This window comes from Netta rufina, assembly GCF_964035555.1.
Source record: "Netta rufina genome assembly, chromosome: 9".
Taxonomy (NCBI): Eukaryota; Metazoa; Chordata; class Aves; order Anseriformes; family Anatidae; genus Netta; species Netta rufina.
The window spans coordinates 26,441,376-26,468,285 of NC_140132.1; the positions used below are offsets into that span (position 1 = coordinate 26,441,376).

The 26,910-nt window shown below is 43.8% G+C and overlaps 3 protein-coding genes across 3 annotated transcripts in view; 2 read left to right on the plus strand and 1 right to left on the minus strand.

Moving 5' to 3' along the window:
- The window catches only part of MED12L (mediator complex subunit 12L), a gene marked incomplete at its 5' end in the record, with an annotated part of 132,282 nt that overhangs the window by 68,716 nt on the left and 36,656 nt on the right, over window positions 1-26,910 (minus strand). The gene's annotated exons all lie outside the window — the stretch shown is intronic.
- On the plus strand, window positions 2,879-5,216 carry GPR87 (G protein-coupled receptor 87; the record flags this gene model as incomplete). Its single annotated transcript, XM_084292185.1, has 2 exons — window positions 2,879-2,912; window positions 4,180-5,216. 2 exons carry the CDS (start codon window positions 2,879-2,881, stop codon window positions 5,214-5,216), a joined length of 1,071 nt encoding a protein of 356 aa, XP_084148311.1.
- P2RY14 (purinergic receptor P2Y14) lies at window positions 23,417-24,430 on the plus strand (the record flags this gene model as incomplete). The annotated part of the gene is made up of 1 exon (XM_084292187.1): window positions 23,417-24,430. One exon carries the CDS (start codon window positions 23,417-23,419, stop codon window positions 24,428-24,430), a length of 1,014 nt encoding a protein of 337 aa, XP_084148313.1.

Sequence of the window (26,910 nt, forward strand, 5' to 3'; positions counted from 1 at the left end):
TTTCCACATCACTGGTCCAAGTGATTGCAGTCAGTCCCGTGCAGCAATGCTCAGCTACAAAATTACAGACTAAAGCCCAGCACTCGGACCAGTGGCTTCAAACAACAGTACATACAAAACAGAATGCTGTCCGCAGTGAGGAAGGAAACCAGTAAGGTCCACAAAGAGCAGGGGCTTCAGTCTTAAGCTGCTGTGGATGCCCCATCTCTGCCGACAGTAAACCCCAGGATACAGATGGGAAAGTGAATGATGCAAACTCAAAGGAGAGCCCAGACGAAAGCAAGGCTGAGATCATATGCAGCTCTCTCATCAGTGTCAGAAAACATCTTTGGGTATTATTTCTTTTTTGGATGCAAGGCAGAAGACCAAACCTTTGGTGAGTGTTGGGGCTGTTTGTGTACAAAAATGTGTTGACCTGTTGTCAGACTTGTACAGTCTCTTAGTGATAACATCCACCTAAAAGGACAGAGGCACAGGTGCAAAGAGGCACAAGCCTCTTTTAACAGAAATTAGAGTGGTTTCCTTTAGGACCTGGAGTAACTGACAGCCCACGAGAAGCTTGTTTAGCACCGATCTGATCCTCAGCTCCATTGAATCCTACAGCGCTTCCCAGGGTTACTGTATGGGAACACCGGAGCCATCAGTCACCCTGCTCTCAGGCAACACAACTGGCGTTTCACCAACTCCTCCGTGCCGAGGATCTGGGAATGCACTTGCCTGAAGAGCCTAGAGCAGGGAGCTTTCCAGGGACCAGGACCAGGAATTACACAAACTTAAAAGGAACTCTGAAATGCAGGGAAATAGGCTTCTATTTGCATAAGATAGAGAGATATGCATCTTTTCATAAAATCACTCGTCCTTTTGATCTCAGTGCCTCCTGGGTAGAAAAGGGATAGCTGTGAATTACAAACACCAGCAAGAGTGATAGAGATTTTTCTTATTGTCTAGGAGGAAGGCTACTGCTTGTCAGCACATCCCTCAATAGAAGACAAAATACCCAAAATAACTGACAGTCCCATTAGGGACCCCAATTTTTATCAGAGCAAATAATGCCATACCAAAAGAAGTCAGACCGAGAAAAAGCCTAAAATAGCAGAATCACAATTTTACTGAGGCTTTAAGATGTAACGATTTGCTTTACTGCCATCTAGTGACAGTTTAAAACTTTTTCTCTCCCTGTCACTAATACAGTGATAATCGTGTAAAACAATTTAGATCTGCAAAAGGGCATCAGTAATTTTATCCTCTGTCCACAGCCACAAGAGAAGCAGTCAGATCCTGCTGAGGTGTGAGCTATTTAGCTCTAGTTTTCTAATCAAAACTAGTAATCAGAAAGTGAAACAAGGAAAAATTGTTACACTCAAATAATACAAGAATAAACCAATCATCTGGGATGTTGCATTATAAATTGATACTGTCAAATTTTCTTTATGAAGCTTCTTAACTTCAAGAAATGAGGAGTTCAAAAAAAGTCTATAAAAATAAGCATCTGTCAGGAATCAGGCACTGAAACGTCCAAGATAAAACAAACAAACAGGACATCCAGACATGAACTGTCAGGAATAAGGCCAAGCCTTTATCACAGAGTAAGGAACCAGCTGTAGTGGCAGACCAAAGGCACGAGGTCCTCCAGCCAGCACATTCCGGTGCCTGGAGACAGGCTTTGCCTGCTGCAGGAACCGGGGTTGCATGTTTGCATCTCCTTGTACACTAAGCTAGCTTTAAAGCCTAGAAGTGTGGTGTAGAGATATACACCTGCACAGTACCAAAGCCAGGAGCAATTCGTGGCCAGGTCATTAGAGGCTCATTAGTCAGACTACATTTTTTGGAAGAAAAAAAAAAAAAAAAGAAAGAAAGAAAACAGGCATTAAGAAGTTGAATACAACATGTTTTCACAGAAAATAACAAACTTTAAATGAAGTTTTCTTGGACAAACTCCACACGATCATGAGGCTGAGGACAATACAAGTTTGCTACCTACTGGCACCAACTGCTGGTTAGCAGAGGGGACAAAGCGTGGCAGAGCTGGTCCCACTGTGGCTGCTTGCCACTTGCCTGGTGCAGACACAGGGAGGGAGGGAGGAAGTAAAACCCCAGAAAATATTACCTGAGGTGTTTCAGCAGAGAAAACAAACCACCCTGAAACAAGCTTTTATTAAACCTCATTTGCGAAACAACGAACAGTATCTGTCAATGGTGTTCAAGGAAAATCATCTTAACTGAAGCAGATGCAGAGAAGGACTGGTACCTTCAAGTCTTAAAAAAGAGAGAGAGAAGAGCTGGGATTGCTTAAACACAGTAAATGATGTCTTGTTAAATACAGAACTGTCCCTCTATAAACAGAGGGACAAATATCAGAGGTGGGGAAGGTTTCATTAAATGAAAGGCATTGGTACAGGAATAATGGAGACAGAAAATGGCCACAGATACTCAGGTTAGAAGCTGGAGTAATGTTTCTAAGTATTAGAGCAATAAAGCTCCAGCACAGCTGTGTCAGTGAGGCAGAAGAAGTGAAATAGCTTTACAGTGAATGCATGGGCTTACAAAAACCAAGCTGGCAGGACTGCCAGCAGCGATGCAGATGCCCGGCTCCAAGTGAGCTGCGGTAGGGAAGATCCTGACAGCACAGCAGCTGCACAGCCCCCCAAGGCCAGCCATCAGCTCCACCTCAGTCCCTTCCTAGGGAATTCTGGCCAAAACTTGCTTCCCAGAGTTCTCCATGTTGCAGAGAGAAAGACATGAACTTCTGGTTTGCTTTAACTTCAGTCTTTTTCCCCAGAATGCGGAGCTGACGCAGCCCCTGCTGACTCCAGGACCTGTGGCTGCCAGTGGGGCTCCTGAGAGGTGTTCCAGCTGACGACCTACAGCACTGCAAATAATGGGGTACAATTCGTCCTATGGAAAACTGCCAGGTAAAATAACGCTGGAAACTGAAGTGCCTGAGAAGTGTTTACTGTATTACTTACTACCAGTTCCTACCAAAGCTTTAAAGAAATAAGTCATCTCAGAAAAGGTTGTCTGAATACTGCCACGTGCTGCCCCCATGGGTTGCACTCCCAGTTCACCCGCCAAGTTCAAAGCACAAATAATTTCTTGATAAGGGAAAAAAAAAAAAAAAAAAAAAAAAAAAAAAAAAAAAAACAGAAAAATTTATAACAATCTGAAGTTTGTTCACAAATATTTATATGTGAAACCTTAAAATCCCCAGAGGCTGTGATTTTTAAGTACATTTAAGTAAATTAACTTTTAAATTATCATTTTAATAGGCCCAAGGAGACTCTCCAGAGTCCTGTTTCTTGACAAACGCCATTTGAGCTCAAACACTGTCTATCTGCCAAGACAACCAAGAGCACACACCCTGCTCTTACATTAATTTTCCTTGTGCTGCTTCACAGCATTCACACCCAGGTGTCAATAACATCCTATAGCCAACTCAGGGATATCCTACAGCAGGGATAACCCCGCTGCCAGCACCCTCCCTGTGCTGGTACCTCGGCGTGGAGAGGCCTACAAAATGAATGCACATGCCCTGCTTCATTCCCTGATTAGGTGACTTAGGGCAGGATTTTTAGGGCAGGATTTTATAAAGTCAGCGCAAACGCCCATTATCCTCACAGTTACCAAGTTTCCTGTATGAAAACACCTCTCCTGGAAACTTTGGTAATGTACAGAAGAATTATTCCTGAACTGTTAGGAAAACAACAACAGGAGCAGGCGTGGTAGGAAGGGACGAAAGCATTGAGCATTTACAACTTTAACTTAAGACAATCTTCACACAAAATAGTTTGGTACAAAGCATGAAAGCCACATATTAAGTTCATTGAATCCTATCAAAGGGCAGGAGGGGTGCTTGTGAGTATCACAAGAACTGCTCAAAATGGACATTCATTTACTCGCTGCATTTTCCTCCAGTTGTAGTATTGGCAGAGGCACCTTTGTATCCAGTGAGAAGCAGCAGCCATTGTGCTCACGGGTTGATAAGCCACAGATTAATTTACTTTAACACATGCAATACTCAGGACTGCTGTTTCAGGCTCAGGTTTTCTGAGCTGGCTGACCTGAGCAGCCTCTGGGATTGCCCAGAGAGGTGACATTTTCTAGAGGATGGTTCTAAAACTGCTCCGTTTATAAAACACTAAAAACATACTTCAAAATTGTTCTTTTCAATAGCTCCTATAGATGACCATCTGAGCCAAGACAACAGTACCGCATTGAATCACACAGCAGGCCTCCTCGGGAACTCCACACAGAACGAGTTCACCACCATTGTTCTGCCTGTGCTTTACCTCGTTATTTTCTTGGCAAGCATCCTGCTGAACGGCCTAGCAGTATGGATTTTCTTCCACATCAGAAATAAAACAAGTTTTATATTTTACCTCAAAAACATCGTGGTTGCAGACCTCCTCATGACACTGACATTCCCATTTAAGATAATTCAGGACTCCCAGCTGGGACCATGGCACTTCAACTCGTTCCTATGCCGGTACACCACGGTTTTATTTTACGCCAACATGTACACTACAATTGTGTTCCTCGGACTCATCAGTATTGACAGGTATCTGAAAGTAGTGAAGCCCTTTGGAGACTCCAGGATGTACAGCATCACCTTCACTAAGATCTTATCTGCCTGTGTGTGGGTAGTTATGGCTTTCCTAGCTTTGCCAAATCTGATCCTTACAAACGGCTACCCGACAAAGAAAAATATAGACGACTGCATAAAACTTAAATCACCCCTGGGAGTCAAATGGCATACAGCTGTCATTTACATCAATACCTGCATGTTTGTAGTGGTCCTAATAGTACTAATAGGATGTTATATTGCAATCTCCAGATACATTTATAAATCAAGCAAGCAATTCATCAGCTCGTCAAGCAGAAAGCGAAAGCATAATCAAAGTATAAGGGTTGTAGTGGCTGTGTTTTTCACTTGTTTTCTGCCATACCACTTGTGCAGAATACCCTTTACTTTTAGTCATCTAGACAAGCTGCTAGATGACTCTGCACATAAAATCTTGTATTACTGCAAGGAAATGACACTGTTCCTCTCTGCATGCAATGTTTGTCTGGATCCAATAATTTACTTTTTCATGTGTAGATCATTCTCCCGAAGGCTGTTCAGAAAATCAAATATGAGAACCAGGAGCGAGAGCATTAGGTCGCTTCAGAGCGTCAGACGGTCAGAAGTGCGCATATACCATGAGTACACCGATGTCTGAAGTCACCCACACAGAGACTTTTGCTAATTTCTGAGAGTATTTGTATAGCATGTAAATAAAATGTATCTTTGAGTATCTGACCATGGATGTTCATTAAGGACTGTGCAGACACGTTCAGCTTTTCCATTTCAGCTTACTAACATCTATCTTAAATGTCAAAAGCCTGGATTCACACAGAGATCAGGTTCACTTCAGAGGGGTTTGGTTTTTGTTTTTTTACTATTTTTTTAAATTTGTTTTGTTTTCTTAAGGTCAACAGAAACTAAAGAAATCCAATGTCAATATCTTGTAATTTAAAGAATGTTCTCATTAGCCAAGAGAAGCTCTTTTCCCTTATGGCTCAAATGCCAATAATTATTTCAGTCTGGTAATGCTCCTTTATTTTCATTTCATTTTTAATGCATTTTTCACTCTTATTGATATTCTATCAGTTCTTCCTTTCTACTTTCTAGTAGAAATACTTTAAGACAGTAAAATTGTTATTTTCACCTAAAATAGTTACTGAGAACGTGAGAACAGCAAAAAATTTGCTTAACAAACCAAAAATGCACAGGTTGTACTGGCAATGCCTGACACTGAAGCCAGATAAAAGGCATCATGTGCTGCAGTTACATGTGCAGAGGAGGAGGAAGAGGGTGACCACTGAAGGTGCAGGCCATGCCAAACTGTGCACACATCTGTTCCAGAGATGGGGACAGGGAAGTACTCGTACCCAAGGGTGGTTTCACCACTGGCTAGCCCAAACCACAGCACTGCTCTTGACATGGACCATGGTTGGTGAAACAATGTACAGGGTTCGTTTTTAAACACAGACAATGTCAGAAAAATGTTATCAGAATGAAGCTACTTTTGCCTGCCTATTGGCACTAACATCCCCACGTAAATGGTTCCGGAGCCCCACGCCTCACACGCCTTCTGCCCAAGCCCGACGGCCCCGACAAGACACAAGGCCATGATGGACAGCAGTGCGGAGCTGCAGGCAGCTCCAGCAGAGCCGGGCGTGCTCTCGCCTTGGAGCAGGGTCTCAGGGGGCTGCTGCCAGGGGACAGGAGAGCTGCGGGGCTGCTCCTCACAGACGGCACTCAGCTACCTGCCGACAGCTCCTCGGCTCCGCTCCACCGCCTGTGTCAGCAGCAGCAGCCTCCTTTCCACAGGCCCAGCCTGCTGCAGCGCTTCTCATCCCTTTTCAGAATATCAACATGAGAAATTCAAATACTATCCTAGTTTAAGTCTTTTCTCAAAAACCAAACCAAAAACCATTACTTCTTTAGCTTCTCACTTCCCTCATGCTAAGGGAGGGCACAACAGAAAATACTCATTAACAGACTCACGCGTGACAGAACCGAGCAGTAGACACGAAGCTGAACACTCAGTTTCACAGCACTTTCTATGCCTGCTTAATAAAGCATGAATAAAACTTAAGGTACTAGGAAATTTTGTTCAAAATTATTTATGTTGGCTGCTTGCAACTCTTGGAAACTAACAGGGTCCCTAATAAGCAGGTGAAATCCTCTTTCAGACAGTTCAGGCTGCACCTCTGGGCTGTTATTTCAAGCTGTGGGACACAACCCAACTGGAGGAAACACTAAAGGAGAGCTTCCAAAGCCAAGGCAAGAAAAAAGGAGTAATAAAGGACCAACGCAGAATCTGCTGCACGAGGAAGAGTTGACTAATGACTAAACTACTCAAGAGAAGACAGAAGTCCTGAAGAGTCCCCACCAGAGCTCACGGTGACTGGGACACTGCAAGTGATTTCACTGGGGCCCGGGGGCCTCCACCACGCAAGCAGCCGACAGCGGTCAGGAGGAGCAGTTGGCAGCCAGGAGCTCGCAGCAAGCTGTGCCAACATCCCCCTGCCCATCACCATCACCAGGTCAGGCAGGCTGCAGGGCACATGCTGGGAGCCAGGTGGACCGGGGCTGAGTGAGGTCCACAAGGCTGAGACAGCAGCTCCTCGGCCCCGGGAAGCGCACGGACCTTGCCGCATGGTGCAGAGATGCACGCACGAGTTCCTGCTCCTCTGACAGCTGCGTTTTACGAGGACGGGCAGCTCTCACTGAACAGGGCTGGTGTATACCCCACACACCTCCCCACCCCAGGAAGCCCCAAGAGGAGCTGGAGCTGACTCCAGCCAGCACAGAGCACTGCGGATTCAGGGCACGCCACAGCAGAGCTGGGTGGCTGCGGGTGCACACCCATGAGTGCCAGCCGCAGCTCAGCAGCGCCCAGCAGCCCGCAGGCAGGACCCCACCGCGACAGCCAGCATGGGGGGACCCGCAGGGAGAACGCACTTGGCCTTTCAAGGCTACAAGGGTGTGTTTGAAGTTAGGGCGGTCAACTGAGCAATGCTTACGTGAAATGTTTTGTCCTGTTATTTCACTGGGGATTAAATCAGATTTGCTCAGAGTAAAAGCTCCTCGTAAACTAAACAAGCAGCCAACTTAAAAAGCATAGATTGCAAGGAGCTGACGAGTGTTCTGAGCGATGTATTTTTGATATGCATCTTATGCAACGCAGTGAAATTGCACAAACAGAAGATGGCAATAGTCCATCATCAAGTGCCTTATTCATATAAGGAATTGCCCTTTAGGATAGAAAAAAAATGGTTTGAGAAAAAAAATGAAACTGCAGCTTTCAAAGAAGAAAGTAAGATATTCCACGAAAATACCTCTGATGAAGTATTACACAGAAATAAGAGTTTCCTTCTTTTTTTAAACAGCAGTTAGTTTAGTTTTATATTCCATTTTATGCACAGAGAAAAAGCTGAAGTGTAAGTACTACAGATAATATTTGGATTACATAGCTGAATTAAAACAAGTATTATAAAGCTACTTATATTGTCGGGGGGGATCACTTCTTGAAAGGAGGGATGCTTTGGATATTTATCCTACTTAAAGTACAAATACTGTAAATGGCCAAAATACCACAGAATAAACCCTACTTTCCAATCAGCTCTGTAGAAAACCAAGTTTGCACACAGAATATCAAAGGCTAGTTCTGGGACTGAATTTGCTATTTTGTGCTCTTACGGGTTTTTGCATATACAAAACTATATTAAGAAAACCATTTTGGGAACTGGGTTTCATAGTTCAAATTCTCTTAAGCTCCAAGTGGAACTGCATATTACTGGCTTGGTTTTGTGAAATAGTAATATTTAGGACTGCAAGGTCAGTATGTACACAAAGACACTAATAATCAAAGACCTTCTTAGGTATTATATGGTTAAAGAAAGTGATGAGCGAGTGCTTCTCGTCTCCCTTTTACGACACAAGTAATAGGGAATCACAGAGGGGTTTATGGCTTGTGAAACTGCATCAGACAAATACTCTGAGAAATTCACACACCCCTCCCCGGGGCTCTGCTTTGCACCTTTCGTCACTGCTGCAACATCTGCATAGCTACAGGACGCAGCAGGTACAGACAGCTGGTCTTCTGCTTTAAGGGAGATTGCTAGACAAAACCTTCCACTACCAAGATCACTTCCTATGAGGCTGCAACATCTTCATGTCCCCCCTCGTGGCACACTCACCACGTGCTTACCACCCAAGGCTGACAGGCAGCTCATGCTATGACGGGTTCCCAGATCTTTCCACAGGCTCAGCATGCAAAACAAGTGGCTATCATCACACTCATACTTTCTTGTAGCCTTCTCCAACATTAATCTTTTGAGTTGAAATGCTCTGCCTACCATACAGGCTATCCCGATTTACCCCAAACCACGGTTTGTCTTGCAACACAGAGATATGTATGCATACAGAGCAAGAAAGCTTGAGCCCCTCTCAGAATCACCACCTTTCTCCAGGTGTATGGTTGTCTTCCTATCCACTCAGCCACTCCAGCAACGCCTGAAGAGCTACATGAGTGGAAGCATCCCCATCTGTCCCCAGCCAGGGACACGGATGAGAGCTGAGGAGACTGCAGACCACAAGTGTGGGACTCGGGACTCCCCCCTGTGCAGCAGCAGGGCCCGCACGCCAAACCAGTGCACACTGGATCAGCGGTGGCTGAGAACACGACCGGGGGGCACCTACGCGTTTTCTAGCATGCTACAAACTGTAAGTGTGCATGCACAATGACATGAGAATGACAAGGTCTCACTACCTCGCTTATTTTTTAATTACAGGTTGCACTCACATGGACTTCCCTCCTAGAAGGAGGGCTAGCCAGGACAAGCATCTGTTCTGGAGCCAGACAACTGTGACACAGACAACACTTTACTGTAAAATTGCCCCCAAAATACATTTCCTTTATTTTGACAGCATATGTCTGTGATAAACAGTTCTCATTATAACTTATACATGCACTTACACACACAACACTTCTTGAAGATGCTGCTTGTGACGTATTTTTGCAGGACTAAATATGCATTATAAAAGAATATCCTACTTCTCAAATACCAGACAACTGGATTTAATTTCTGTATTGTACATGGAATTTTGGTGCTTAAAAGCACTTTTCTCCTGATCATAGCAATGGTTTATTAATGCCCACTGCTGAAACAAAGTTTTTCTTGGCTATTGGTAGAAGCCTAGGTAACAATCACCATTCAATGAGCACAGCCTGAGGACTTCACTTTCAGATATATCCTCTGCTTTGTTCACTTCTCTGTTCTGAACTTTCATTCCTCTCTACGTCTATTACTTGCTTAGATTATTTAAATTGCTAGATCTTTAACTAAAGCTCCATTTAAAACAAACAAACAAACAAACAAAAAAAAAATTTAAACAGTACTGAGGTTACAAGAGTCAAGTGATAATGTGCTGGAAGCTCATGTTGTTGCTTTCCACCCAGATCAGTTCACTTTTGACACAGGGCCATAGTTCAGTGCACACACTACTTCTTGCTCCTGTGATACAAGTTTTAATGGCCTAACGCTATTTCCCGTTACAGCCCCTCCAGGACCTTGCACGACTCACTGCCCTCTCCTTCAGCTGTAGTTCTGGGGCTCCTTATTTTCTGTACTCTGCCCAAGTTGAAATAAAAAGGTGCAAGAGAGTTCACAGGAAAAGTCTCAGATCTTCACCAATAGCTGTTATTTCAGAGAAACAGGTCAGGACAGAAGCACGCCTAAGTTTTGATCATGAAACTAGGGAGTCCTTTTTTCTTTTTTTAAACAGGACACTACATGTGCAAGGTGTTTTTTCAGGTGGAGGCATGACAGCAAATCAGACCCAAGAAAGCAAGGAGCACACAATTCATGAACACTGGTGGAAGTTTTCACTTCAGAAACTTTGCATTACAACGCAATTGAGTCTCCATGCCACGGAGCTACCGTGGAAGAAATGTTACTTGAACATGTACTTAGAGACAGCTCTAAACCACAACCCATGCAAGACTTTTGTCACTACATATAACATGCCCTTTGGTTTCGAGGTTTTCCTAACAGTTACCTTTGCCAGGGCTTTCCACCAGTGCAGCTTCCTAAACACCTCAAAAAAGGAAAGTAAAATCCCCCAAAAGTTCTAAAAGTGTCTTCATATTGACACACGCCCCAACCTCACGAGCTCTGCAGCTGTCCCTGTGTGTGGCGTGCACCCAGACTGGGCTCACTCCGACGTGCGTCAGCTCCCACCTCGGACAGCCTCAGCTCTGCCCCCCGGGCCACCCCGACACCCAGCGTGCGCATGGGAGCCACAGCGGTGCCGCAGGGTATGGCCAGAGACCTGCCAGCTCACCCTGAGACTGGTCACTGGCAGCTCCCTGAAGCCTACCCAACAGTGATGTAGAGGCATCTCCCAGTCAGCAAAACAAAACTAGGCAGAAAATATTTGCTGGCAAGCTGTGATAGGCTAAAAACTAAACCCGTAAGTCCTGCAGGGCTTTGGTAATTAGCGTGCCATCTAGTGGGATTATCCTACACAAATATTTATCTTGTTCATCCTGCTTTAATCAATTCACGGCGCTTTGCCACAGATATAATACAATCTGCGTGGTTTCACATTTAGTAGGGCTGGAAGCACTGAGTACTTCATTAGAAGGTTTTGATAATGAGGCACAAACCTCTAATAAGACTGGTAGACAGAGACATTGTTTATATATGGCAACAGTTTGGTGGGGTAAGACACATTTAAGAAAAAAACAAATCTGAACCTGTCAGCCCCATTCCTGCTCGCAAAGGTGTGAGAGCTACGACCCCTGTCAGCAGCCTCATCAGACATGACCAACATCACCACCACCACCTGAGCCCTTTCAGTGAGCAGTGTGCCCTGAAACGCTGTCAGTGTCCTCCTGTCTGTCTGTGAGCACGTATCATCTGGTTCTGATGTAGAAGTCAATCAGCAGGACTATAAAATGGTTTCCTTTCACAAGCACTGAGCTCAAACAAAAACTTCAAATGATTTTTTTAATAAAGAAAAAAAATAGACTAGGAGATGTGTGATTTGGGGAAAGAAAAAGACTTCTATGGCTAAGGGTAAAATACATTATCAGTTGTTCTTAAGACACCAAAAGCATACGATATATAGCAGAAGTCTTTTCTGGCAATCAAGCTCACTGCCTTCTTTCCAACCCCTTGGAAACAGCAGCTGTATCTGTAGATCCTTATATACTAAAATTGGCTGGTATGTTGGAAAAGCATCCATGTTTGCATAACAAAGTGACCCTTCGGTTTGCCCTGATGTCTAGAATCATTCCAGCGGGGTGAAACTGCACACAGAGCTGAGATTTCCTACCCACCCGCAGAGCTCTTAATCCTCTGCCCCGGACAACTGGTTACTTCTCTGAAGCACGCAAAAAGCTCTCTGTGCCCTAACATCTAATCCGTCACAGAATTGCAACTTGCACTCGAAAGCTCTGCATTTCTTGTTCGTTTGGGACCTCACACAGTCACGTGGAGCTGCAGACTTCAGACTCACACTGAAGGCAGAATTTTGACTGACATACTTCAGTAGCTGTAGTTTAACAACTCTGGCAAGCTTTAACCAAGGATGACACTGCAAACCAAAAAGTACAGTCATGCCTTTAAGCAAACCTACAATGACATAATTTCATAATATAACATACAACACAAAAAAGTCATGCTCAAAGCTGCTCACCCCTGGATTCTGCTACCTTTCAACATATTACCATATTTTAAAATAATTTCATACTATCAAGTTTGAGCTGCATCATGAGTCCTGCACAACTTCAGGGAAACTACCAAGCACCCACACATTCTAGCACTTCAGCTGGTGGCTGAGTTGCCTCTGCCTACTGAGAATTGCCTTCCCTTCCCGGTATGTGCTGGCTCCCTGCGATCTTCAGAGAGGAAGACCACTAACATTTCACTTCTGGTTTCCTGGCAAATCATGTTCTGCTTCTACTGTTCTTCTTCTAACAATAAACAAAATGGAAAAAATGATACAACAGATGAAGTAAGAGGGAGAAAAGAGATATCCCTAACAGTCCGAAAACAAGATGACTATTTAAAGCTGCAGGAACAGCCTTGAACATTTAGCATGAAAAAGGCCCTTTTTAGGGGCTGTTTATAAGCTCTTCCTCCTTCACCTCAATATTTTAAACACATAGGCAAAATTATGTTCCTCACTCATTATTAAAGGCAAGCACCATCATCTTTATTTCCTTCTGGGCAATAAAGTTTGTGACTGACAGGATTAGACTGCAAGCCTGAGCAGCGAGGTCATGCTGCCCATCCAAAATTCCCACTCAGTTTATTTTAAAATACTTCGGGTGCAACTCCCCAGAAATATTTGGCAAAGTACAGAAAACAACCCTTGACTTTGCAAGAAATAAGTGGCAACGTTCAATCTAAAAAAAAAAAGAAATCCCTCCATAAAACTGAGATTAAGCTTCCCCTCAAGGACAGATTGCATTTAACTACCTTTGCATAGCTCATTCTTGGAATTTAGCTGAATTACATTACATAAGTAGAGCCAAACAAAAATAGTTATGAAAATATCTTGTTAAGTTTCAGCAGACATTATTCTGAGAAGTCATGGAAGTCAGAACAGTCATCATGGGTTAACACAAATCCTGCCGGTGCGAAGAACAAGCATGCTGCGTTCCTTGGAGTACTGTGCTGTGCTCTTCGCTATGTCACAAAGAAGCAAACGAGCTTTTCTAAAGAAAGCTTGGACCCCCAGTAATGCAAACAGTGGAAATCAATTGCAGTATCAGTTTGCTTACTGAGTTATTCAGTCTAAATCAGCAGTTTTACATAAATATGGTGCTAGCATTGTTTTCTTCAGAGAAGCAGTCTCTCTCTGCTGAACTATCGTTAAATATTCACTCACTCAACATCAAAGCTGAAAGTGCTCATTTCCAGAACCCTATTAAGCAAAGTTAAAAAAAAAAAAAAAAAGTACTGCCAACACTAATTTGCAAAGCATGTGTTGTTCAACGCATCCTTACACTCAGCTGAAAAGCCATCTCCACCATATGCACATTACTCAGGACAGCTTTCCTTTAATGTTGACAAGAACAAGATGCTTCACTTTCTGTTTCAAAGCATTCTTTTTCCTTTTTCTTTCAAGGGGGCAGCAGTGGGGTAAAGGATATCCAAATGACAACGAACCAAACTAAGGAGTAGAAGTACTTCACAACATCAAAGTTCCATTTCTAGGCTGCATTAAGGCAACTCAACATTTGACAGGAGACACGAGGAAAGCAAGTTCTAGAAAGCGCAGAGAACCCCTTTTATGCAGGCAGGAATTTTTCAAGGCAGACTCTCGATTCAAATCAAGCCTTTCAAATAGAGAATAACCTGTAATCAAAACCCAAATATGCAAAAACCTTGCATCCAAAAGTGCCCTAGAATTTCCCTTGTATTGAACTTCAGATTGGCATCTGCTTTTACAGATGCCTGCCCTGGCAACTCTGTGTATTATGAGCACATTCAATCCATGTGCTTTCATTAAAAGCCAGAGGTGTCTAAATCACAAATTCTGTCCCACTGACAAATGCACATCTTCTGACAGATTTACACCATTCCTACCTAGAGATGACACCTGTGTCTTCTCTGTGTACTTTCTGCTTTAGTTCCTGCAGGATTGGCTTATCTTTTAAGCAGTTCCTACTTACAGCTTCGCAGTCCTGGAGCCTGGTCTTGATACTACTGCAATGATTTCATGCTTACCAACACTCCTACGTGCCGCAACGCCAAGAACTAACAGAGAACCATGGATAGAAATTAGCAGGTTTCTCCATGAAGCAACTCCTTTCTTGGAAGAGTAAGACATGCACGCACACACCCTGCGGTGGCTTTTCAGTTCTGTGCAGACTTAGGGGCTTACAGGATCAGCTAATCAGCATGGCAGATGGCAGGGAACATGCCACTGCACTGCTGAGATGATTGCCAGATGTGATGCTTCCAGGAAACCTCTGGTATGTAAGGAGAATTAAACTTTTAAACCTAGCAGGCCAGTCCCCCAGTGCCGGAAGACATTTTAATGGGCAACAACTTTGAGTGCAAACAGATAATTTCATGGGCTTTCTGACTAAGACATTGTAGAGCACAGAATCAGGGTATTTGGATTTTATGACTCTAAAAAAGGAAGTTTTCAGACCAAGCATGGAAGTTAACTGTTCTTAACTTATAATAAAAGAACGACAGATTCACATGACTTAAAGTTTTCATAGCTATCTTCATTGCAAAAGGAAAGACAGTACGCAACTATGTACAAAACTCAAATGTGACCATTTCTTCACGTTTATTTAGTTATTACCTTGAGGAGTACTTATTGACCAACGGTATCCCAGAACAAGCTAAGATCTTCTCTCTTACATACAACAGATTAAGAAGTAAGTGTGACGCATTTCTCCCTGTGACCACAGTGCAAGACTGCTCAGACAAGCAGTCCCAGGATGGGATGAAACTGCTGGACCACCTTGCTCAGCTGCTGCAGGAGGGGACAGCGGGGTCTCAGCCCTGGCTTTCCCAAGGCAGGAGTACTGCATGGTCAGCACACACGCATTCCAGACCACTCACCTGCGTTTGCATCCACCTCAGTTAGCTAGGAAAGGTCTATTTTATGGATTGAAAAATAACAAATTACTGAGTCGCTCAGAGATGGAGGCCTGCGATTGCACTGCAGTTCTGCTAACTAGCTCAAGAAAAAGCATAATGCTTCAGAAAAACATACAAGAAAATGCTTTACGCTGTAGAGAAAAGCTAGCTCTAGCTCAAGCTTCCTGCGTCCAGGAGCAGGTGAAGAATTTATGCGCAGTTTTGGTTTGCAAAGAAGCTCCTTTTATCCTTACGTTTTTCCCTTTCAAACTTGCTCGTTTTTGCAAACTACACTTTTCTTCCTCCTCTGTGATGATTTCATCCGGACACAAATGGACGATTACTTACTGCAATTTTAGGTTTAGATGAGGAAGCTATTGGAAAAAGTCTGTTGTGAGTCACAATGTGAAAGTTGATCCTGGTCCCAAAAGGGATATTGAGGTTTCTGCTGCTGCTGCTTCTGGGAAAGAAAAAAAAAAAAAAAAAAAGGAGGGGTGGGGGGGATGGACACGACCAAACAACAGGAAAAAAATAAAACAGAAAAACAAAGAAAGGTTTTTACAGAAGAAATTACAAAGCCTGCCTGCCTCAGAGAACTGCAGGCTTGTAAAGCTCTTCTATCAGCCAAAGCCTTATCTGACCCTCTCCTCTCTTCCTTGCTCCAAAAACAACATGACAAGAGGGTAGATGGAAAGAGATGAAAAGTTGGATTGTGTGCCTTCTGGGGACAATCTGAAAAGCCTTTGCATCATCCTGCCTGATCCTTGCCCTGGTGCAGAAGACCGCCAGCCAGAGGAGGAGCAAGCAGGGCAGGACTCGCCCTGGGGCGAGCTGCCTCGGCCGGGCAGCGCTCAGAGCACCCGGCTGCAGCGGGGCTGTGCGGCCGCAGGCCTGCAGACGAGTACATCGGGCAGCCCCGGCACTGGGCAGGACTCTCCTGAGGAGACGGCGGCACCCTGGCACCCTTCCTTGCCCATCAGGAGCCAGGGCTGGGCACGTGCCAAGAGCAGGCAAGGAGCTGGAGCGCTTCCCAGCGGCACACCTCTGCTTGTCTTCACAGAGCTGGTGGCCTGGTCTACTGCCAAGCCCGGACTAAACTCGGGACCGCATCTCAGACCACAGACCCAGCTGTAAGAAGGAACAGCGTGTGCTGCCAGTAAGTGCTGTCCTGCTCACCGTAGGAAACCCAGCTGCCGACTCGCAGACCTGTGTGATGCCTCTCAAGCTGTATTTCTGCTTTCTGAACAATCAAAGAGAATCCGTACCTTCCTGAAGCGTGCTTCAGTTAAACAAAGTGCTATCCACGACCACCAGGCTTCTCCGAGGACCCCAGCCCTGCCCGAGACACTCACCGATGCCGGAGCGCTGGTAAGGGGACGCGTGTCAGCACCACCCGCCACCCCCTGCGAACTGCCCCTGGGTCTGGCAAAGCACCAGGACAACACCGCTCCCCCCGGCTGCTCGCAGCCCCTGTCTGCAGTGCGTGACACCTGCATAGAGCAGGGAAGCAGGAAAATGGGCCCCTTCGAGCCCCCAGCAGAGAGAGGAGAGGGCCTGAGCAGAACACAGGACTGTGAGGACGCTGGACGAGCAGGAAAGCAGCTGGCACAGGGAACAAAATGGGCCAGGCCATGCAGGGCAGGGGTGCGGAACGGTCACACTCGTGACATGGCACGGGGCAGCAGGACAGAGGAAAGGGACACAGCAGCCACTCCTCTAAGCACCACGGGCCACCGGGTTCACTGCAGCAGCCATGCAGGCAGACAGAGTCTGCTCCCTGCTGCCGGGCTGTCCCAGGCTGCATGAGCCAGAGCAGGGTTAAAACCTGCAACCTCTGGCACTCACTGCTTCTTCCTGAGCTACCAGCCTAACCCTCTTTTCTCCCAGGACATCTGAAGAGCAATGACTCTTTAGGTCAGATGGATTTCCTTCAGTTTGCCTGGGAAATGGAAGCCTGATGACTTGAGACAGGACACACGAAGTCCGCAGGACAGGAACGCTAAAGCTGCCGCCCACCAGCACACAGGGCATTTCACACGACAGAACCCGTGAGAACGGTACCAGAGAAGCATGCTGTTACCAAATCCCCGGGGGAGCCACAGGTGAAAGAGCCAGAGGTGTGGTAGTGCAGCAGGGACTGCGAGGAGAGGAGGGCACCCAGCTGCTGGAGGAGGTCAGCCTCTGACACCCAGATCCTCCGCGGTCCTCAGGCGGCCAAACCTCCACATCACAGCAGCTGCCCACTGGGCCTGCGCTCAGACTCTCAGAGAAGCTGAATGCTCAAAGTTCATCCGAGATGAAATGTAAGGCACCGTAAGAATGCTAAATGAAATGAACCTCCAAATTCATCACCTGAAGGCAATGATTAATTGACCATCATGGCTTCAACCAGGGAGTCTTAGAAATAAAAGAGGAATAAGAACACTCACGATAACGAAAGGCAATTTTGTTAAGGTCTCTGAAGATATCACCGTTATTTCACTGAGAAAGATTCAATGCAATTAAGGAGACTATTAATTCAAGATACCAAGCCTTGGCTCTGAGTACAGGACGTGTATGCTGCAGCAAAGCATTAGCAGGCCACGCTTGGGCCCCTCCTAGTAAGGAGATACACGCTCACAGAAGGAAAGTCCATGAGGAAATTGTGTGTTCAAAGGCGGGCTCGGGTCATGCACTGTGAAGCCAAGATCAAGTCATGTACTACATGTTTATTAACACTACTGTATACCATTTACAAATTTTACTTTAATATAAACATCAATGCTTTCCCAGATTAATAAGAGATTACATTTGATTATCCTTTACCATATATTTCAGCTGGTTTTGTGCTTGGCTTTGAAGCCTCTCAGTAAACATATAGGAAGAACAGGAAGGGAGGAAGACGGACGTGTGGCTAAGTTAAAAAAAAAAAAAAAATAATAATAATAATAATTTGAAAAAAAAGAAAGAAAATAGCCATACACCAGGGATTTATCACTTGTCCCAAGAATAAATCTCTTGGCATTTGAGCACGCCCCGAGCAAACACAACGTGAACTCCTGTTCAGGACACTCCCATTAACAAAAACAGAAGCTATCAGGGTAGCAAGCTTTATAGAAAAGGTCACAGCAAGGCCTGGGAACAGCTTGGAGAAAGAAAACAGCAACCCTTAAGCCTACTGCTTGGCTAACTGCACAAATGTGTCTTTTTTGAAACCAATTCAAAGCTGATCTTCGTGGAAGTACGTGTAAGTACACTAAAATAGCACCGACCAGCTGTAGCACTTGACATTTCAACCACATTTGGTGAAGCGGCTCACCAACTTTTTGCTTGTGGAGATCAAGCTCGATTCTGAAACTTCACCACTATCAACATAGATAATGAAGATAATATTTCAAAGCATTCACTGAAAGAACTGGCAGACTACCCAGCTGCAAAGGAATAACCCAATGGGTAAAGCAGAAAAAACAGGAGACTTCACTCTAACCAGTAAGTAACGATCTGCTGCAGCTTACACCGTTCCTACAGTGATTCGTGTTGTAAGGCAATTGTAAAAGGTGTATTCTGTAAATTTATTTGATAGCTGAAAAGTCTTTCCAGGAGAAAGATCACGCCTCTCCGTTACACATTTCCGTATGTTATTAACATTCTTGAACATTTTTTTGAAGCTTTTAAATAACTACTGCTGTAATTTTAAAAAAAGAATGATAGACAAGGGACAACAGGAAATCATTCAGGTGCTATGCAAGCCACAAACAAGTTACTTAAAACACAATTGAACTGTAAATAAATACAACAGACAAGGCAAATGCCTATTAGTCTGAGACATGGAGCAGACTAAAGCTGCTGCACCTAATGCTGCCGATCTGCACAGACAGGGATTGTTCTGGATTTGTGTAAACAGCTGAGGTGTAATCAGCAAAAGATATTCTTCTTAAGCAACTATTTCTGTTTTAATTTTTGATCAAAAACATAACTAATTTAAAACATCAGAAATGGCACTAAAAAACAAACATGATCAATTAATAAAGAATATTAAAGGGAACAATTTTTTTGAGACATTTGTCTCCTTTTAAATAGCCAGTTTTAGGACAATAAAACTAACAGTCATTAAAATATCTCACTGACACAGTTGTACAGGAATAATTCCAAATTTGATAGATCCATTGCTACTAAAAGCTGGTCTCATTAGTCCTCTAATCAAATCACCAACAGACTGTTCCATATACCATAATCCTAACTTTTAGAATCACTGCTGCTGAATTCAAATATTTAACTGATGGGAGACAGGAAGGATTTGGAGATTTTTTTGTAAGACAATTAAAAAGCCTAGAATATTTGGGTTAGATCTGACAATGATTCCATATACAAAACAGCTCAAAGCATTGCCCAGGTTTCAGTGTGAATATCAGGAATCAAATAGATACCGATGTGGGCTCTAATCTTTCAAAGATAAAAGACCGCATTTTTAGAAGAGCTCAGAGCCTTGTCTAAAAATCAGAAATGAAAACAGAATGAAAATTTCAACTTCTCATCAGGAAAATGAGGCTGTTAAATTTCATACATAAAAAAAGTAGCACAGGGACCCCTGGACAGTAAGAAGAAACGAAACAATTACTGGTGGTTTTTGCAAGACTGAAATTCTCCCCTCGAGTGTTCTCACCCTACAACCAAACGAGCTCACGTTGCCCTTCAAAAGCTTGCTACTTTAACAAGCAAATAAATGATCTTATCTACAACGGCTCTTTATACCAGTTGGCTCTCCTCACTGGCTTTGTCCTTCAGAACACCAGAAATTAATCATAAATGCTGAGAAAACATAACATATGATCTAATTGTCTGGAAAAATTTTGGTCAGGAAAACCTGTTATAAAATGATGTCAATGCCAAACGCTGTCTGCATTAAATGAACCAATTTACGTGGTACACCATCTCCTGACATGTTAACAACAAGTTCTTTGCTGAAGTCGTTTCCGAGCTCCCCAGAAGCCACCCGTGGAAGGCAGCACAGGGAGCACGGCTCGGGCAGCTGGAACGCTGTGGTCCGTGGGAGCGCTGAGCCCCGGAGCCGTGCCCAGCCGCAGGGCAGGGTGCTCAGCGTGCTCAGCACCTCCGCCAGTCCCCCGGTCACGTAACGCATCCCCACTGCCCTCTTTCCAGGCTGGTGCAGCAGACCAAGTTGCTTTGATCTAACCTGGAAATAACAAGTTACTTTATTTTCCTCATCACTAGGTCACCTGAAAATGTCAGCCTATTTTATTTTTATTTTTTTTTTTCTAAATGGTGAGCAGATGGGGAGGAAAAGAAGGAAGAGAGGAATAAACTGAACAAATGCTCAGTACTCAGTTCTGCATCAGGTTTAGAAACAGATGTTTTACATCCATCTTGAAATGAGAATGCACTTACAACTGTAACCAAAAAAAAAAAAAAGTCAAAACTTTCTACTGCAACACTGCATACTCTGAAGGATGCCAATGGGACTCCTCTCTGCCCAGTCACTGGCAGGAAATGTTGAGAATGCACTGAACCTACAAACTTGGGGGTTGTTTTTGCAGACACAAGGAATGAGAAACAGAGACACAGAATCATAAATTTATAAGGTTTTGTGTATGTCATGTTACACGAATAAGTTGAATTCTATTTATTCTTTCTTCCCACAAGAATTATATAGCCAACCAAAAGAATACACACAGCCAGGAGCAATATAATGCCAAAAAAGAGATGTCACAAAAGATGTGGTGGCTTTATTCCATGTTTGTTTGTTTTTTTGTTGAAATAACACTGGCTACAGGGTATCGCCAGTTTCTCTCAATCTGAGCAACTTGGCTGCTCTCTTCAGGTAGAAATGAGCAGGAAAAAAAAAGTCCAGGACTTTCCACAGGACTGCTGCTGTGCTGTGCAAAGCAAAGGGCTGCAGACAGACCAAGGCTAAGGGTCAGGGTGAGATCCTGCCCACCAGGTCAGCCAAGGGACTACAGTGCATGGCGATGTTAAGCAGGAACACTGACAGAAGGGGTGACTGTGTAGGGCTTGGGGATGAGATGCACACAGGAGGAAAAAGCAGACTTGGGACTTGGCACTTGGGATGGACAGTACAGAAACCCTGGCAGTAACATCGGGACTGGCAAGTCACATACCTTAAGAAAACCCCAAAGGACTTTCTGATTCGGAGGAACGCAGCAGTTCAGTGACCTCCTGCAGCAGGAGATGGCATCCCATGGACCCACCGTGTGCCCGGCAGCTCCGCTCCTCTGGGCAGTGCAGCCGGGTGCCTCCAGAGAGCAAGTAGGGACAAGGTCTTTCAGAAAGAGCTGCGTGTCGGACTAGGTGACAGCAAGAGCAGACACATTTTATCATGCACACAAATGACACGGTGCACATGACAGGGACAGAAGGCCCCAATCTTACCCACACAGGTTGTGCTCCAGGTTGAACACGGCTGCTGCCTCTGTGGCTCTGTCCCTAAAAAACAGTGAAGTCCTGCTGAAAGGCCCAGGGCTCCCCTGCAGCACTTATCCCTAGGTGGGCTATACAGGAGAGACCCCAGCACCCCAGGGTTACACTGTCCTACCTGGCAGCGCACACGGCTCTAACAACTGTACTGTCCTGTTCCACACAGCTCAGCCGGCAGGAGAGGCTCTGTGCCTGAGAATGGAAGGCTCTCTAGACCCTTAATACCTTAAGAAAAACCACCATAGCAGTGAAATCAAGAAAGGTAAGGATATGTCATTGGTACTGAAAGATTTACAAAGTCTGCCTTGTCCTTTTTTTAATCAACCATGGCCAGCTGACAAATATGCTGGCACCAAAATTGAAATTTGTCTAGGGTTTCCTCCATGCTGCTAGAGACAGTGTAGTTATAAAGTTGTAAGCAGAGAAGCAGAGATCCTCCTACTTCCCGCAGTATCACCCCAAACCTTACCCATTATCATCACATAATCCTAACACACCTGTTCACCTGGTAGTTTTATTCCAACACCCACTGACCACACCATCTATTCCCATTAAAAACCCAATCAAACAGAAACGAATGCCTCAACAACTCGAGCTTAAACTAAAAGACAGGACTGCAGCTCTCCTTATGGGAGAACAACCATGCAGAGATTAACTGAAGGCTCTGGGTACAAGCAATGGTAATTCATGCTCCATTATTCCACTTAGAAAGCAAGTTCCGAACCAGCAACTGAGTTTGTCAGCCTTTATAGCATCCTCGAAAGAGATACACAAAACAATACACCAAATGAAACAATTCTACCTATGTGAAACAGAGATCCCATTTCCAGTTACTGCAAAGTTGAATTCAGATTCCAACCTGCTACACAGAGGCAACAGCCACTGACTCTGAATTGTGGCAACATGAAAAACACTTACTTTCCAATAGGCAGGCTGGGCTTTTTTCCCTTTCTTTCTTTCTTTCTTTTTTTTTTCCCCACCCAGTTCTGTGGCATGTGGCTTCCAGTTGCCTTAGTTTTCATTTGCCAGTGAAGCAGCAATATATCTGTATTTGTTCAGTCTTTGCTACAGAGGGTAATCCACCCCCATAAGCCTTCTGTCGAAGGAAAGCAGACAGCAGATGTGATTTCTCGGGCCCTTCATGGGGATCATCTAAAATTTAAGTCTGAATGACTTGAGAGCACAGTTCTAGCTTTTATTTCATGCTGATACACAGACTGCTGTATGTTGTGCTACTAAAAGTAAAAATTTAAAGCAAACTGTGCTAGCTGCACATAAGGCTTTCCTTCAAGTGAGCATTAGAAAATATGGGCATATACTACTCATTCCCAGTCTTGGCTAACAGAAGCATGTTTACCATGACTGTACACAGAACAGAAGTACAAGGAATATTTATATCCCTAACATGTTTCCTGGTTAAACCAGTGCTAAAAATACATTCTGGTCCTTAAGGTTTGATGTAATGCACTTAGAGTCACTAAACCATTGTGGCTCAGTCCTGTTTTTAGTTCCCAGCACATAGGCTCACATATACAGAAAAGGAGGGTACAGGTCTCGAAGACAACGGACTCAAGTCCAATCTAAAAACAAATGGATTTTCAGAACAGCAGCATGCCCTTGAATATCATCCAAAAGTGAGCCTGAATCACTTGGAAAATACTTACTATGCATCCCCCTTGGAAAAGAAAATGTGATTTCTCAGAAGTATGCCAAGTTTACTTTGAAACAAGAGTAGAAATCTCATACTAATTAATGGAAAGCACACCACCATTTTATCTTGCTGAGATAATCTTTCCTCTGCTTCTAGGAACAAAGATATTGTAAGATGTTCAACTCCAGCACAAACTCCTCGGGAAACAACTGCAGTTACGACACAGTAATAACTAAGACAGTCATTCCCCTGGTCTACTGTTTAATTTTCATAGTAGGATTCCTGCTGAACAGCGTGGCAGCATGGATCTTTCTATACGTCTCTAGTGAGAAGAGTTTTATTGTCTATCTCAAAAACATCGTTGTGGCTGATCTCCTAATGAGCTTGACGTTTCCTTTCAAAATTCTTGCTGATTCAGAAATTGCACATCCACAACTCAACATGTTTGTGTGCAGATACTCTGCGGTTGTTTTTTATACAAATATGTATATTGGAATAACATTTTTTGGCCTCATAGGTTTTGACAGATACTATAAAATTGTAAAGCCTTTATTCACCTCCTTTGTTCACACCGTTAACTACAGTAAGGTTATCTCTATAATCATATGGTTATTGTTTATGTTTATATCCCTTCCAAATATGATTTTAACTACTGAAATCTCTAAAGCAAATTATTCCAGAAAATGTATTGGTCTTAAAAGCGAGCTTGGCAGACAGTGGCACGAGGTGTCAAGTTACATTTGCACAGGGATTTTCTGGATTGTTTTTCTCCTACTAATCATTTTTTACACTTCAATATCAAAAAAAATATATAGCTCCTATAAAAAATTCAGAAGGAACTCAGATGTTACCAAGAGAAAAACCAGTCGTAATATATTCAGTATCATGTTTGTATTTGTCATTTGCTTTGTACCATATCACTTCTGCAGAATACCATACACTTTAAGTCAAACTAGCTCACAGTTCAACTGCCAGTCACAAAGAACTCTGTTCTATGCAAAGGAGTTTACTCTCGTGTTGTCTGCTGCAAACGTGTGCCTTGACCCCATTATTTATTTTTTCCTCTGCCTACCTTTTAGAGAAAAGCTGTATCAAAAACTGCACCTCAAGATGAAAACTTCACATGAGGTTGACATTTCTAAATCTAGAAGATCAAATACGCTTCAGGAAAGTGTGAATATTCTGTAAGTTTAGGTCTGTAAAATAACACATGCTTGAAAGTTACTCAAGAACGCAATGTCTCAGAAAGAAACTGTGCTGAGAAACAGCAATAAAACAGAAAAAAAAAAAAAAAGTTTGAGTAAAATACCAAGTGGTGTTTCTCTCTATAAAAAGATTTTTGCATGCTATCAGTATATTTACTATGTGTTATTTCAACTGATGCTATGATTGCATTATGGTGTGATATGATCTATCCGGATCTCCAAAAAAAAGAGAGAGGAATAACTGGAACAAAACATTCTGGGGCTCCAGTCCACAGTTCTCTGAAAGGATTATCCAACATCCTAACCATCAAATTGATCTTGTGTTCCTCGTGAAGCCAGGCACGACACACATGCATAGCAGGAAAACAGCCTGAAGGGCCTGGGAACGACTGATTGTCCCACCTTGACTGGAGCAGACTGCTCCAAAGCAACATGAAAAGCTGAGCACAAGCCCCTCTCTGACTTGGCCTCTACCAGCCAGCTGCAGAGTACCGAGATCCTGAGGGGAAGTTCTGTGGGTATTCACCAGCTCGCAGAGCAAAGCCATGGTACCTTCCAAAAAAACAATCCCAGCGAAGGCAGAAGGGCTCAGGGTACGTTCAGGCTCATTCCCCACCCACCCCAGCTACTCCCATATCCTCCCTTTCTCCCAGCCTCTCCCCACCCCGTGCATCGGCCAGCAGCCCGCTCCGTGAGGAGCTAGCCCCAGCTCGGAGGCACCGTCGCTCCTGCAACCATGCTTCCCAGACCTCGCCTAGGTCTTTAGACACCTTTCTCCAGCACTGACCAGGAGCGGACTCTTCCCTCGTGCCTGTCCCTGCTGCGAGACACCACCACCCATGGCAGGGACCAGCAGAGGGACCCACGCTGCCCGGCTCCCTGCAGAGGTGGGCACGCGGCCCAGCTGCACGTGCAATGCTGTGTGCTCAGGAGAGAAAATAGCAGTTATTGCAGCTGAGCCCCAGAAAGCCTCCAAAAAGTCTTCTGTAGCTGAGTACACAGAAGGTGGAGACGTGTCAGAAGTAATCCCAACGCCAGAACAACCCACGTAAGTCTTTGGTGCACCCAGTTCAAACCACAAGGCACCTAATGGTTTTATAGGTCACCAGATTTTTTTGTTTCTTTTTTCCATGTTTAGATGTTATTTTTCCTTTTTCCTCAGAACTGATTTAACCATTTTGGCAGAGATGCTGCTCACACCAGCACCCCATTCTTTCTTTGCACCACCCTTCCGATCCCTAGGGGTCAGCCTAAGCATTCATCATGGAAGATTTCAAACCCAAAGTCAAAAATTCAGCAAAGCTTAAATGCATTTTTGGTGGCTTATGATGAGAAGTGCTCAGCAACCTTAATTACAGCAAAATCTACCACCTGCATCTGTAATTTACAAACAACAGTGATCACCTACATTAGATATATAGACAGGGGTATAGGATGAAACAATTAGCAGTATAAACAATTACAACTCGGTTGTCTCATGTTCTCATGTTTCCTCTCCTCTTGAAACACTTGTGTCGGAAGCGTAGACCATTTCTGAGTGATATTTGGCCTGACTGAGGAAAAAAAAAAAAAAAAAAAGACTGAATCCTGCATTTCAAGTTAAAAATAAATAAAACTATGCAAAGATTGGCTTTGCATGGTGAGCGTAACACCATAAAATTAGTTCACGTTTGCTCAAAACTGAACACAGGATCATTCCAGATTATGAAGCTTTGCAAACATCTCAACAAATATGGTCTGAACTTTCAACTTATGACTAAACCTAAAACCAGACATTCTTAACTTGTTTTTTCACAAGGCTATGGTACATGACTTGTAAATTCCTGTGGATTCTCAACTACAACAGAGTGCTAATGTTGCTTTTTCAGTATTGTAGTCAGTACCTCAGCCCTCCTAGCTTGGTTTAAAGAAAAAAAAAAAAAAAAAAAAAAGGTAAGGAAGGTGGGTAAAGAAGTAAAAGCACTTCCCTTAAATAAAAATAGTACATTGGGGATATATATTTTAATTGCTTCCGGCAAATGTCCAAACGTTCAGAATTTTAATTTTTAACAGAAATAATCCCTACACGCTGTTAAATCTGTAAATTAGTTTACAACTCTAGAAAAAACACGCATGAGATTTCCAAAGCTTGGATTCAAGAAAATAATGAATGATGACCTATGACACTGCAAAATCCATACGCCTCTGTCCCTGATCGGCCATAGAATTTAAGTCTAAGTCTTACATATTAGAAGGAAAGACAGGTTTTTGTTATTTTTTAAAAAAGAAAAGATGGAGTCCAGAGGGTGTCACACATCTGAAGTCCCAGTTCAAGAACCTGGGACCAATCTGTACCCTGAGGCAGTTCTAAGGACTACAGGAAAGAGTCCACATACTGAGGCAGACCCAACCATAAACATCTCGTCACCCGTACATAAAGCAAACAAACAGACATTGAAAGTTTCAGGCTTGAAGTTAGCAGAG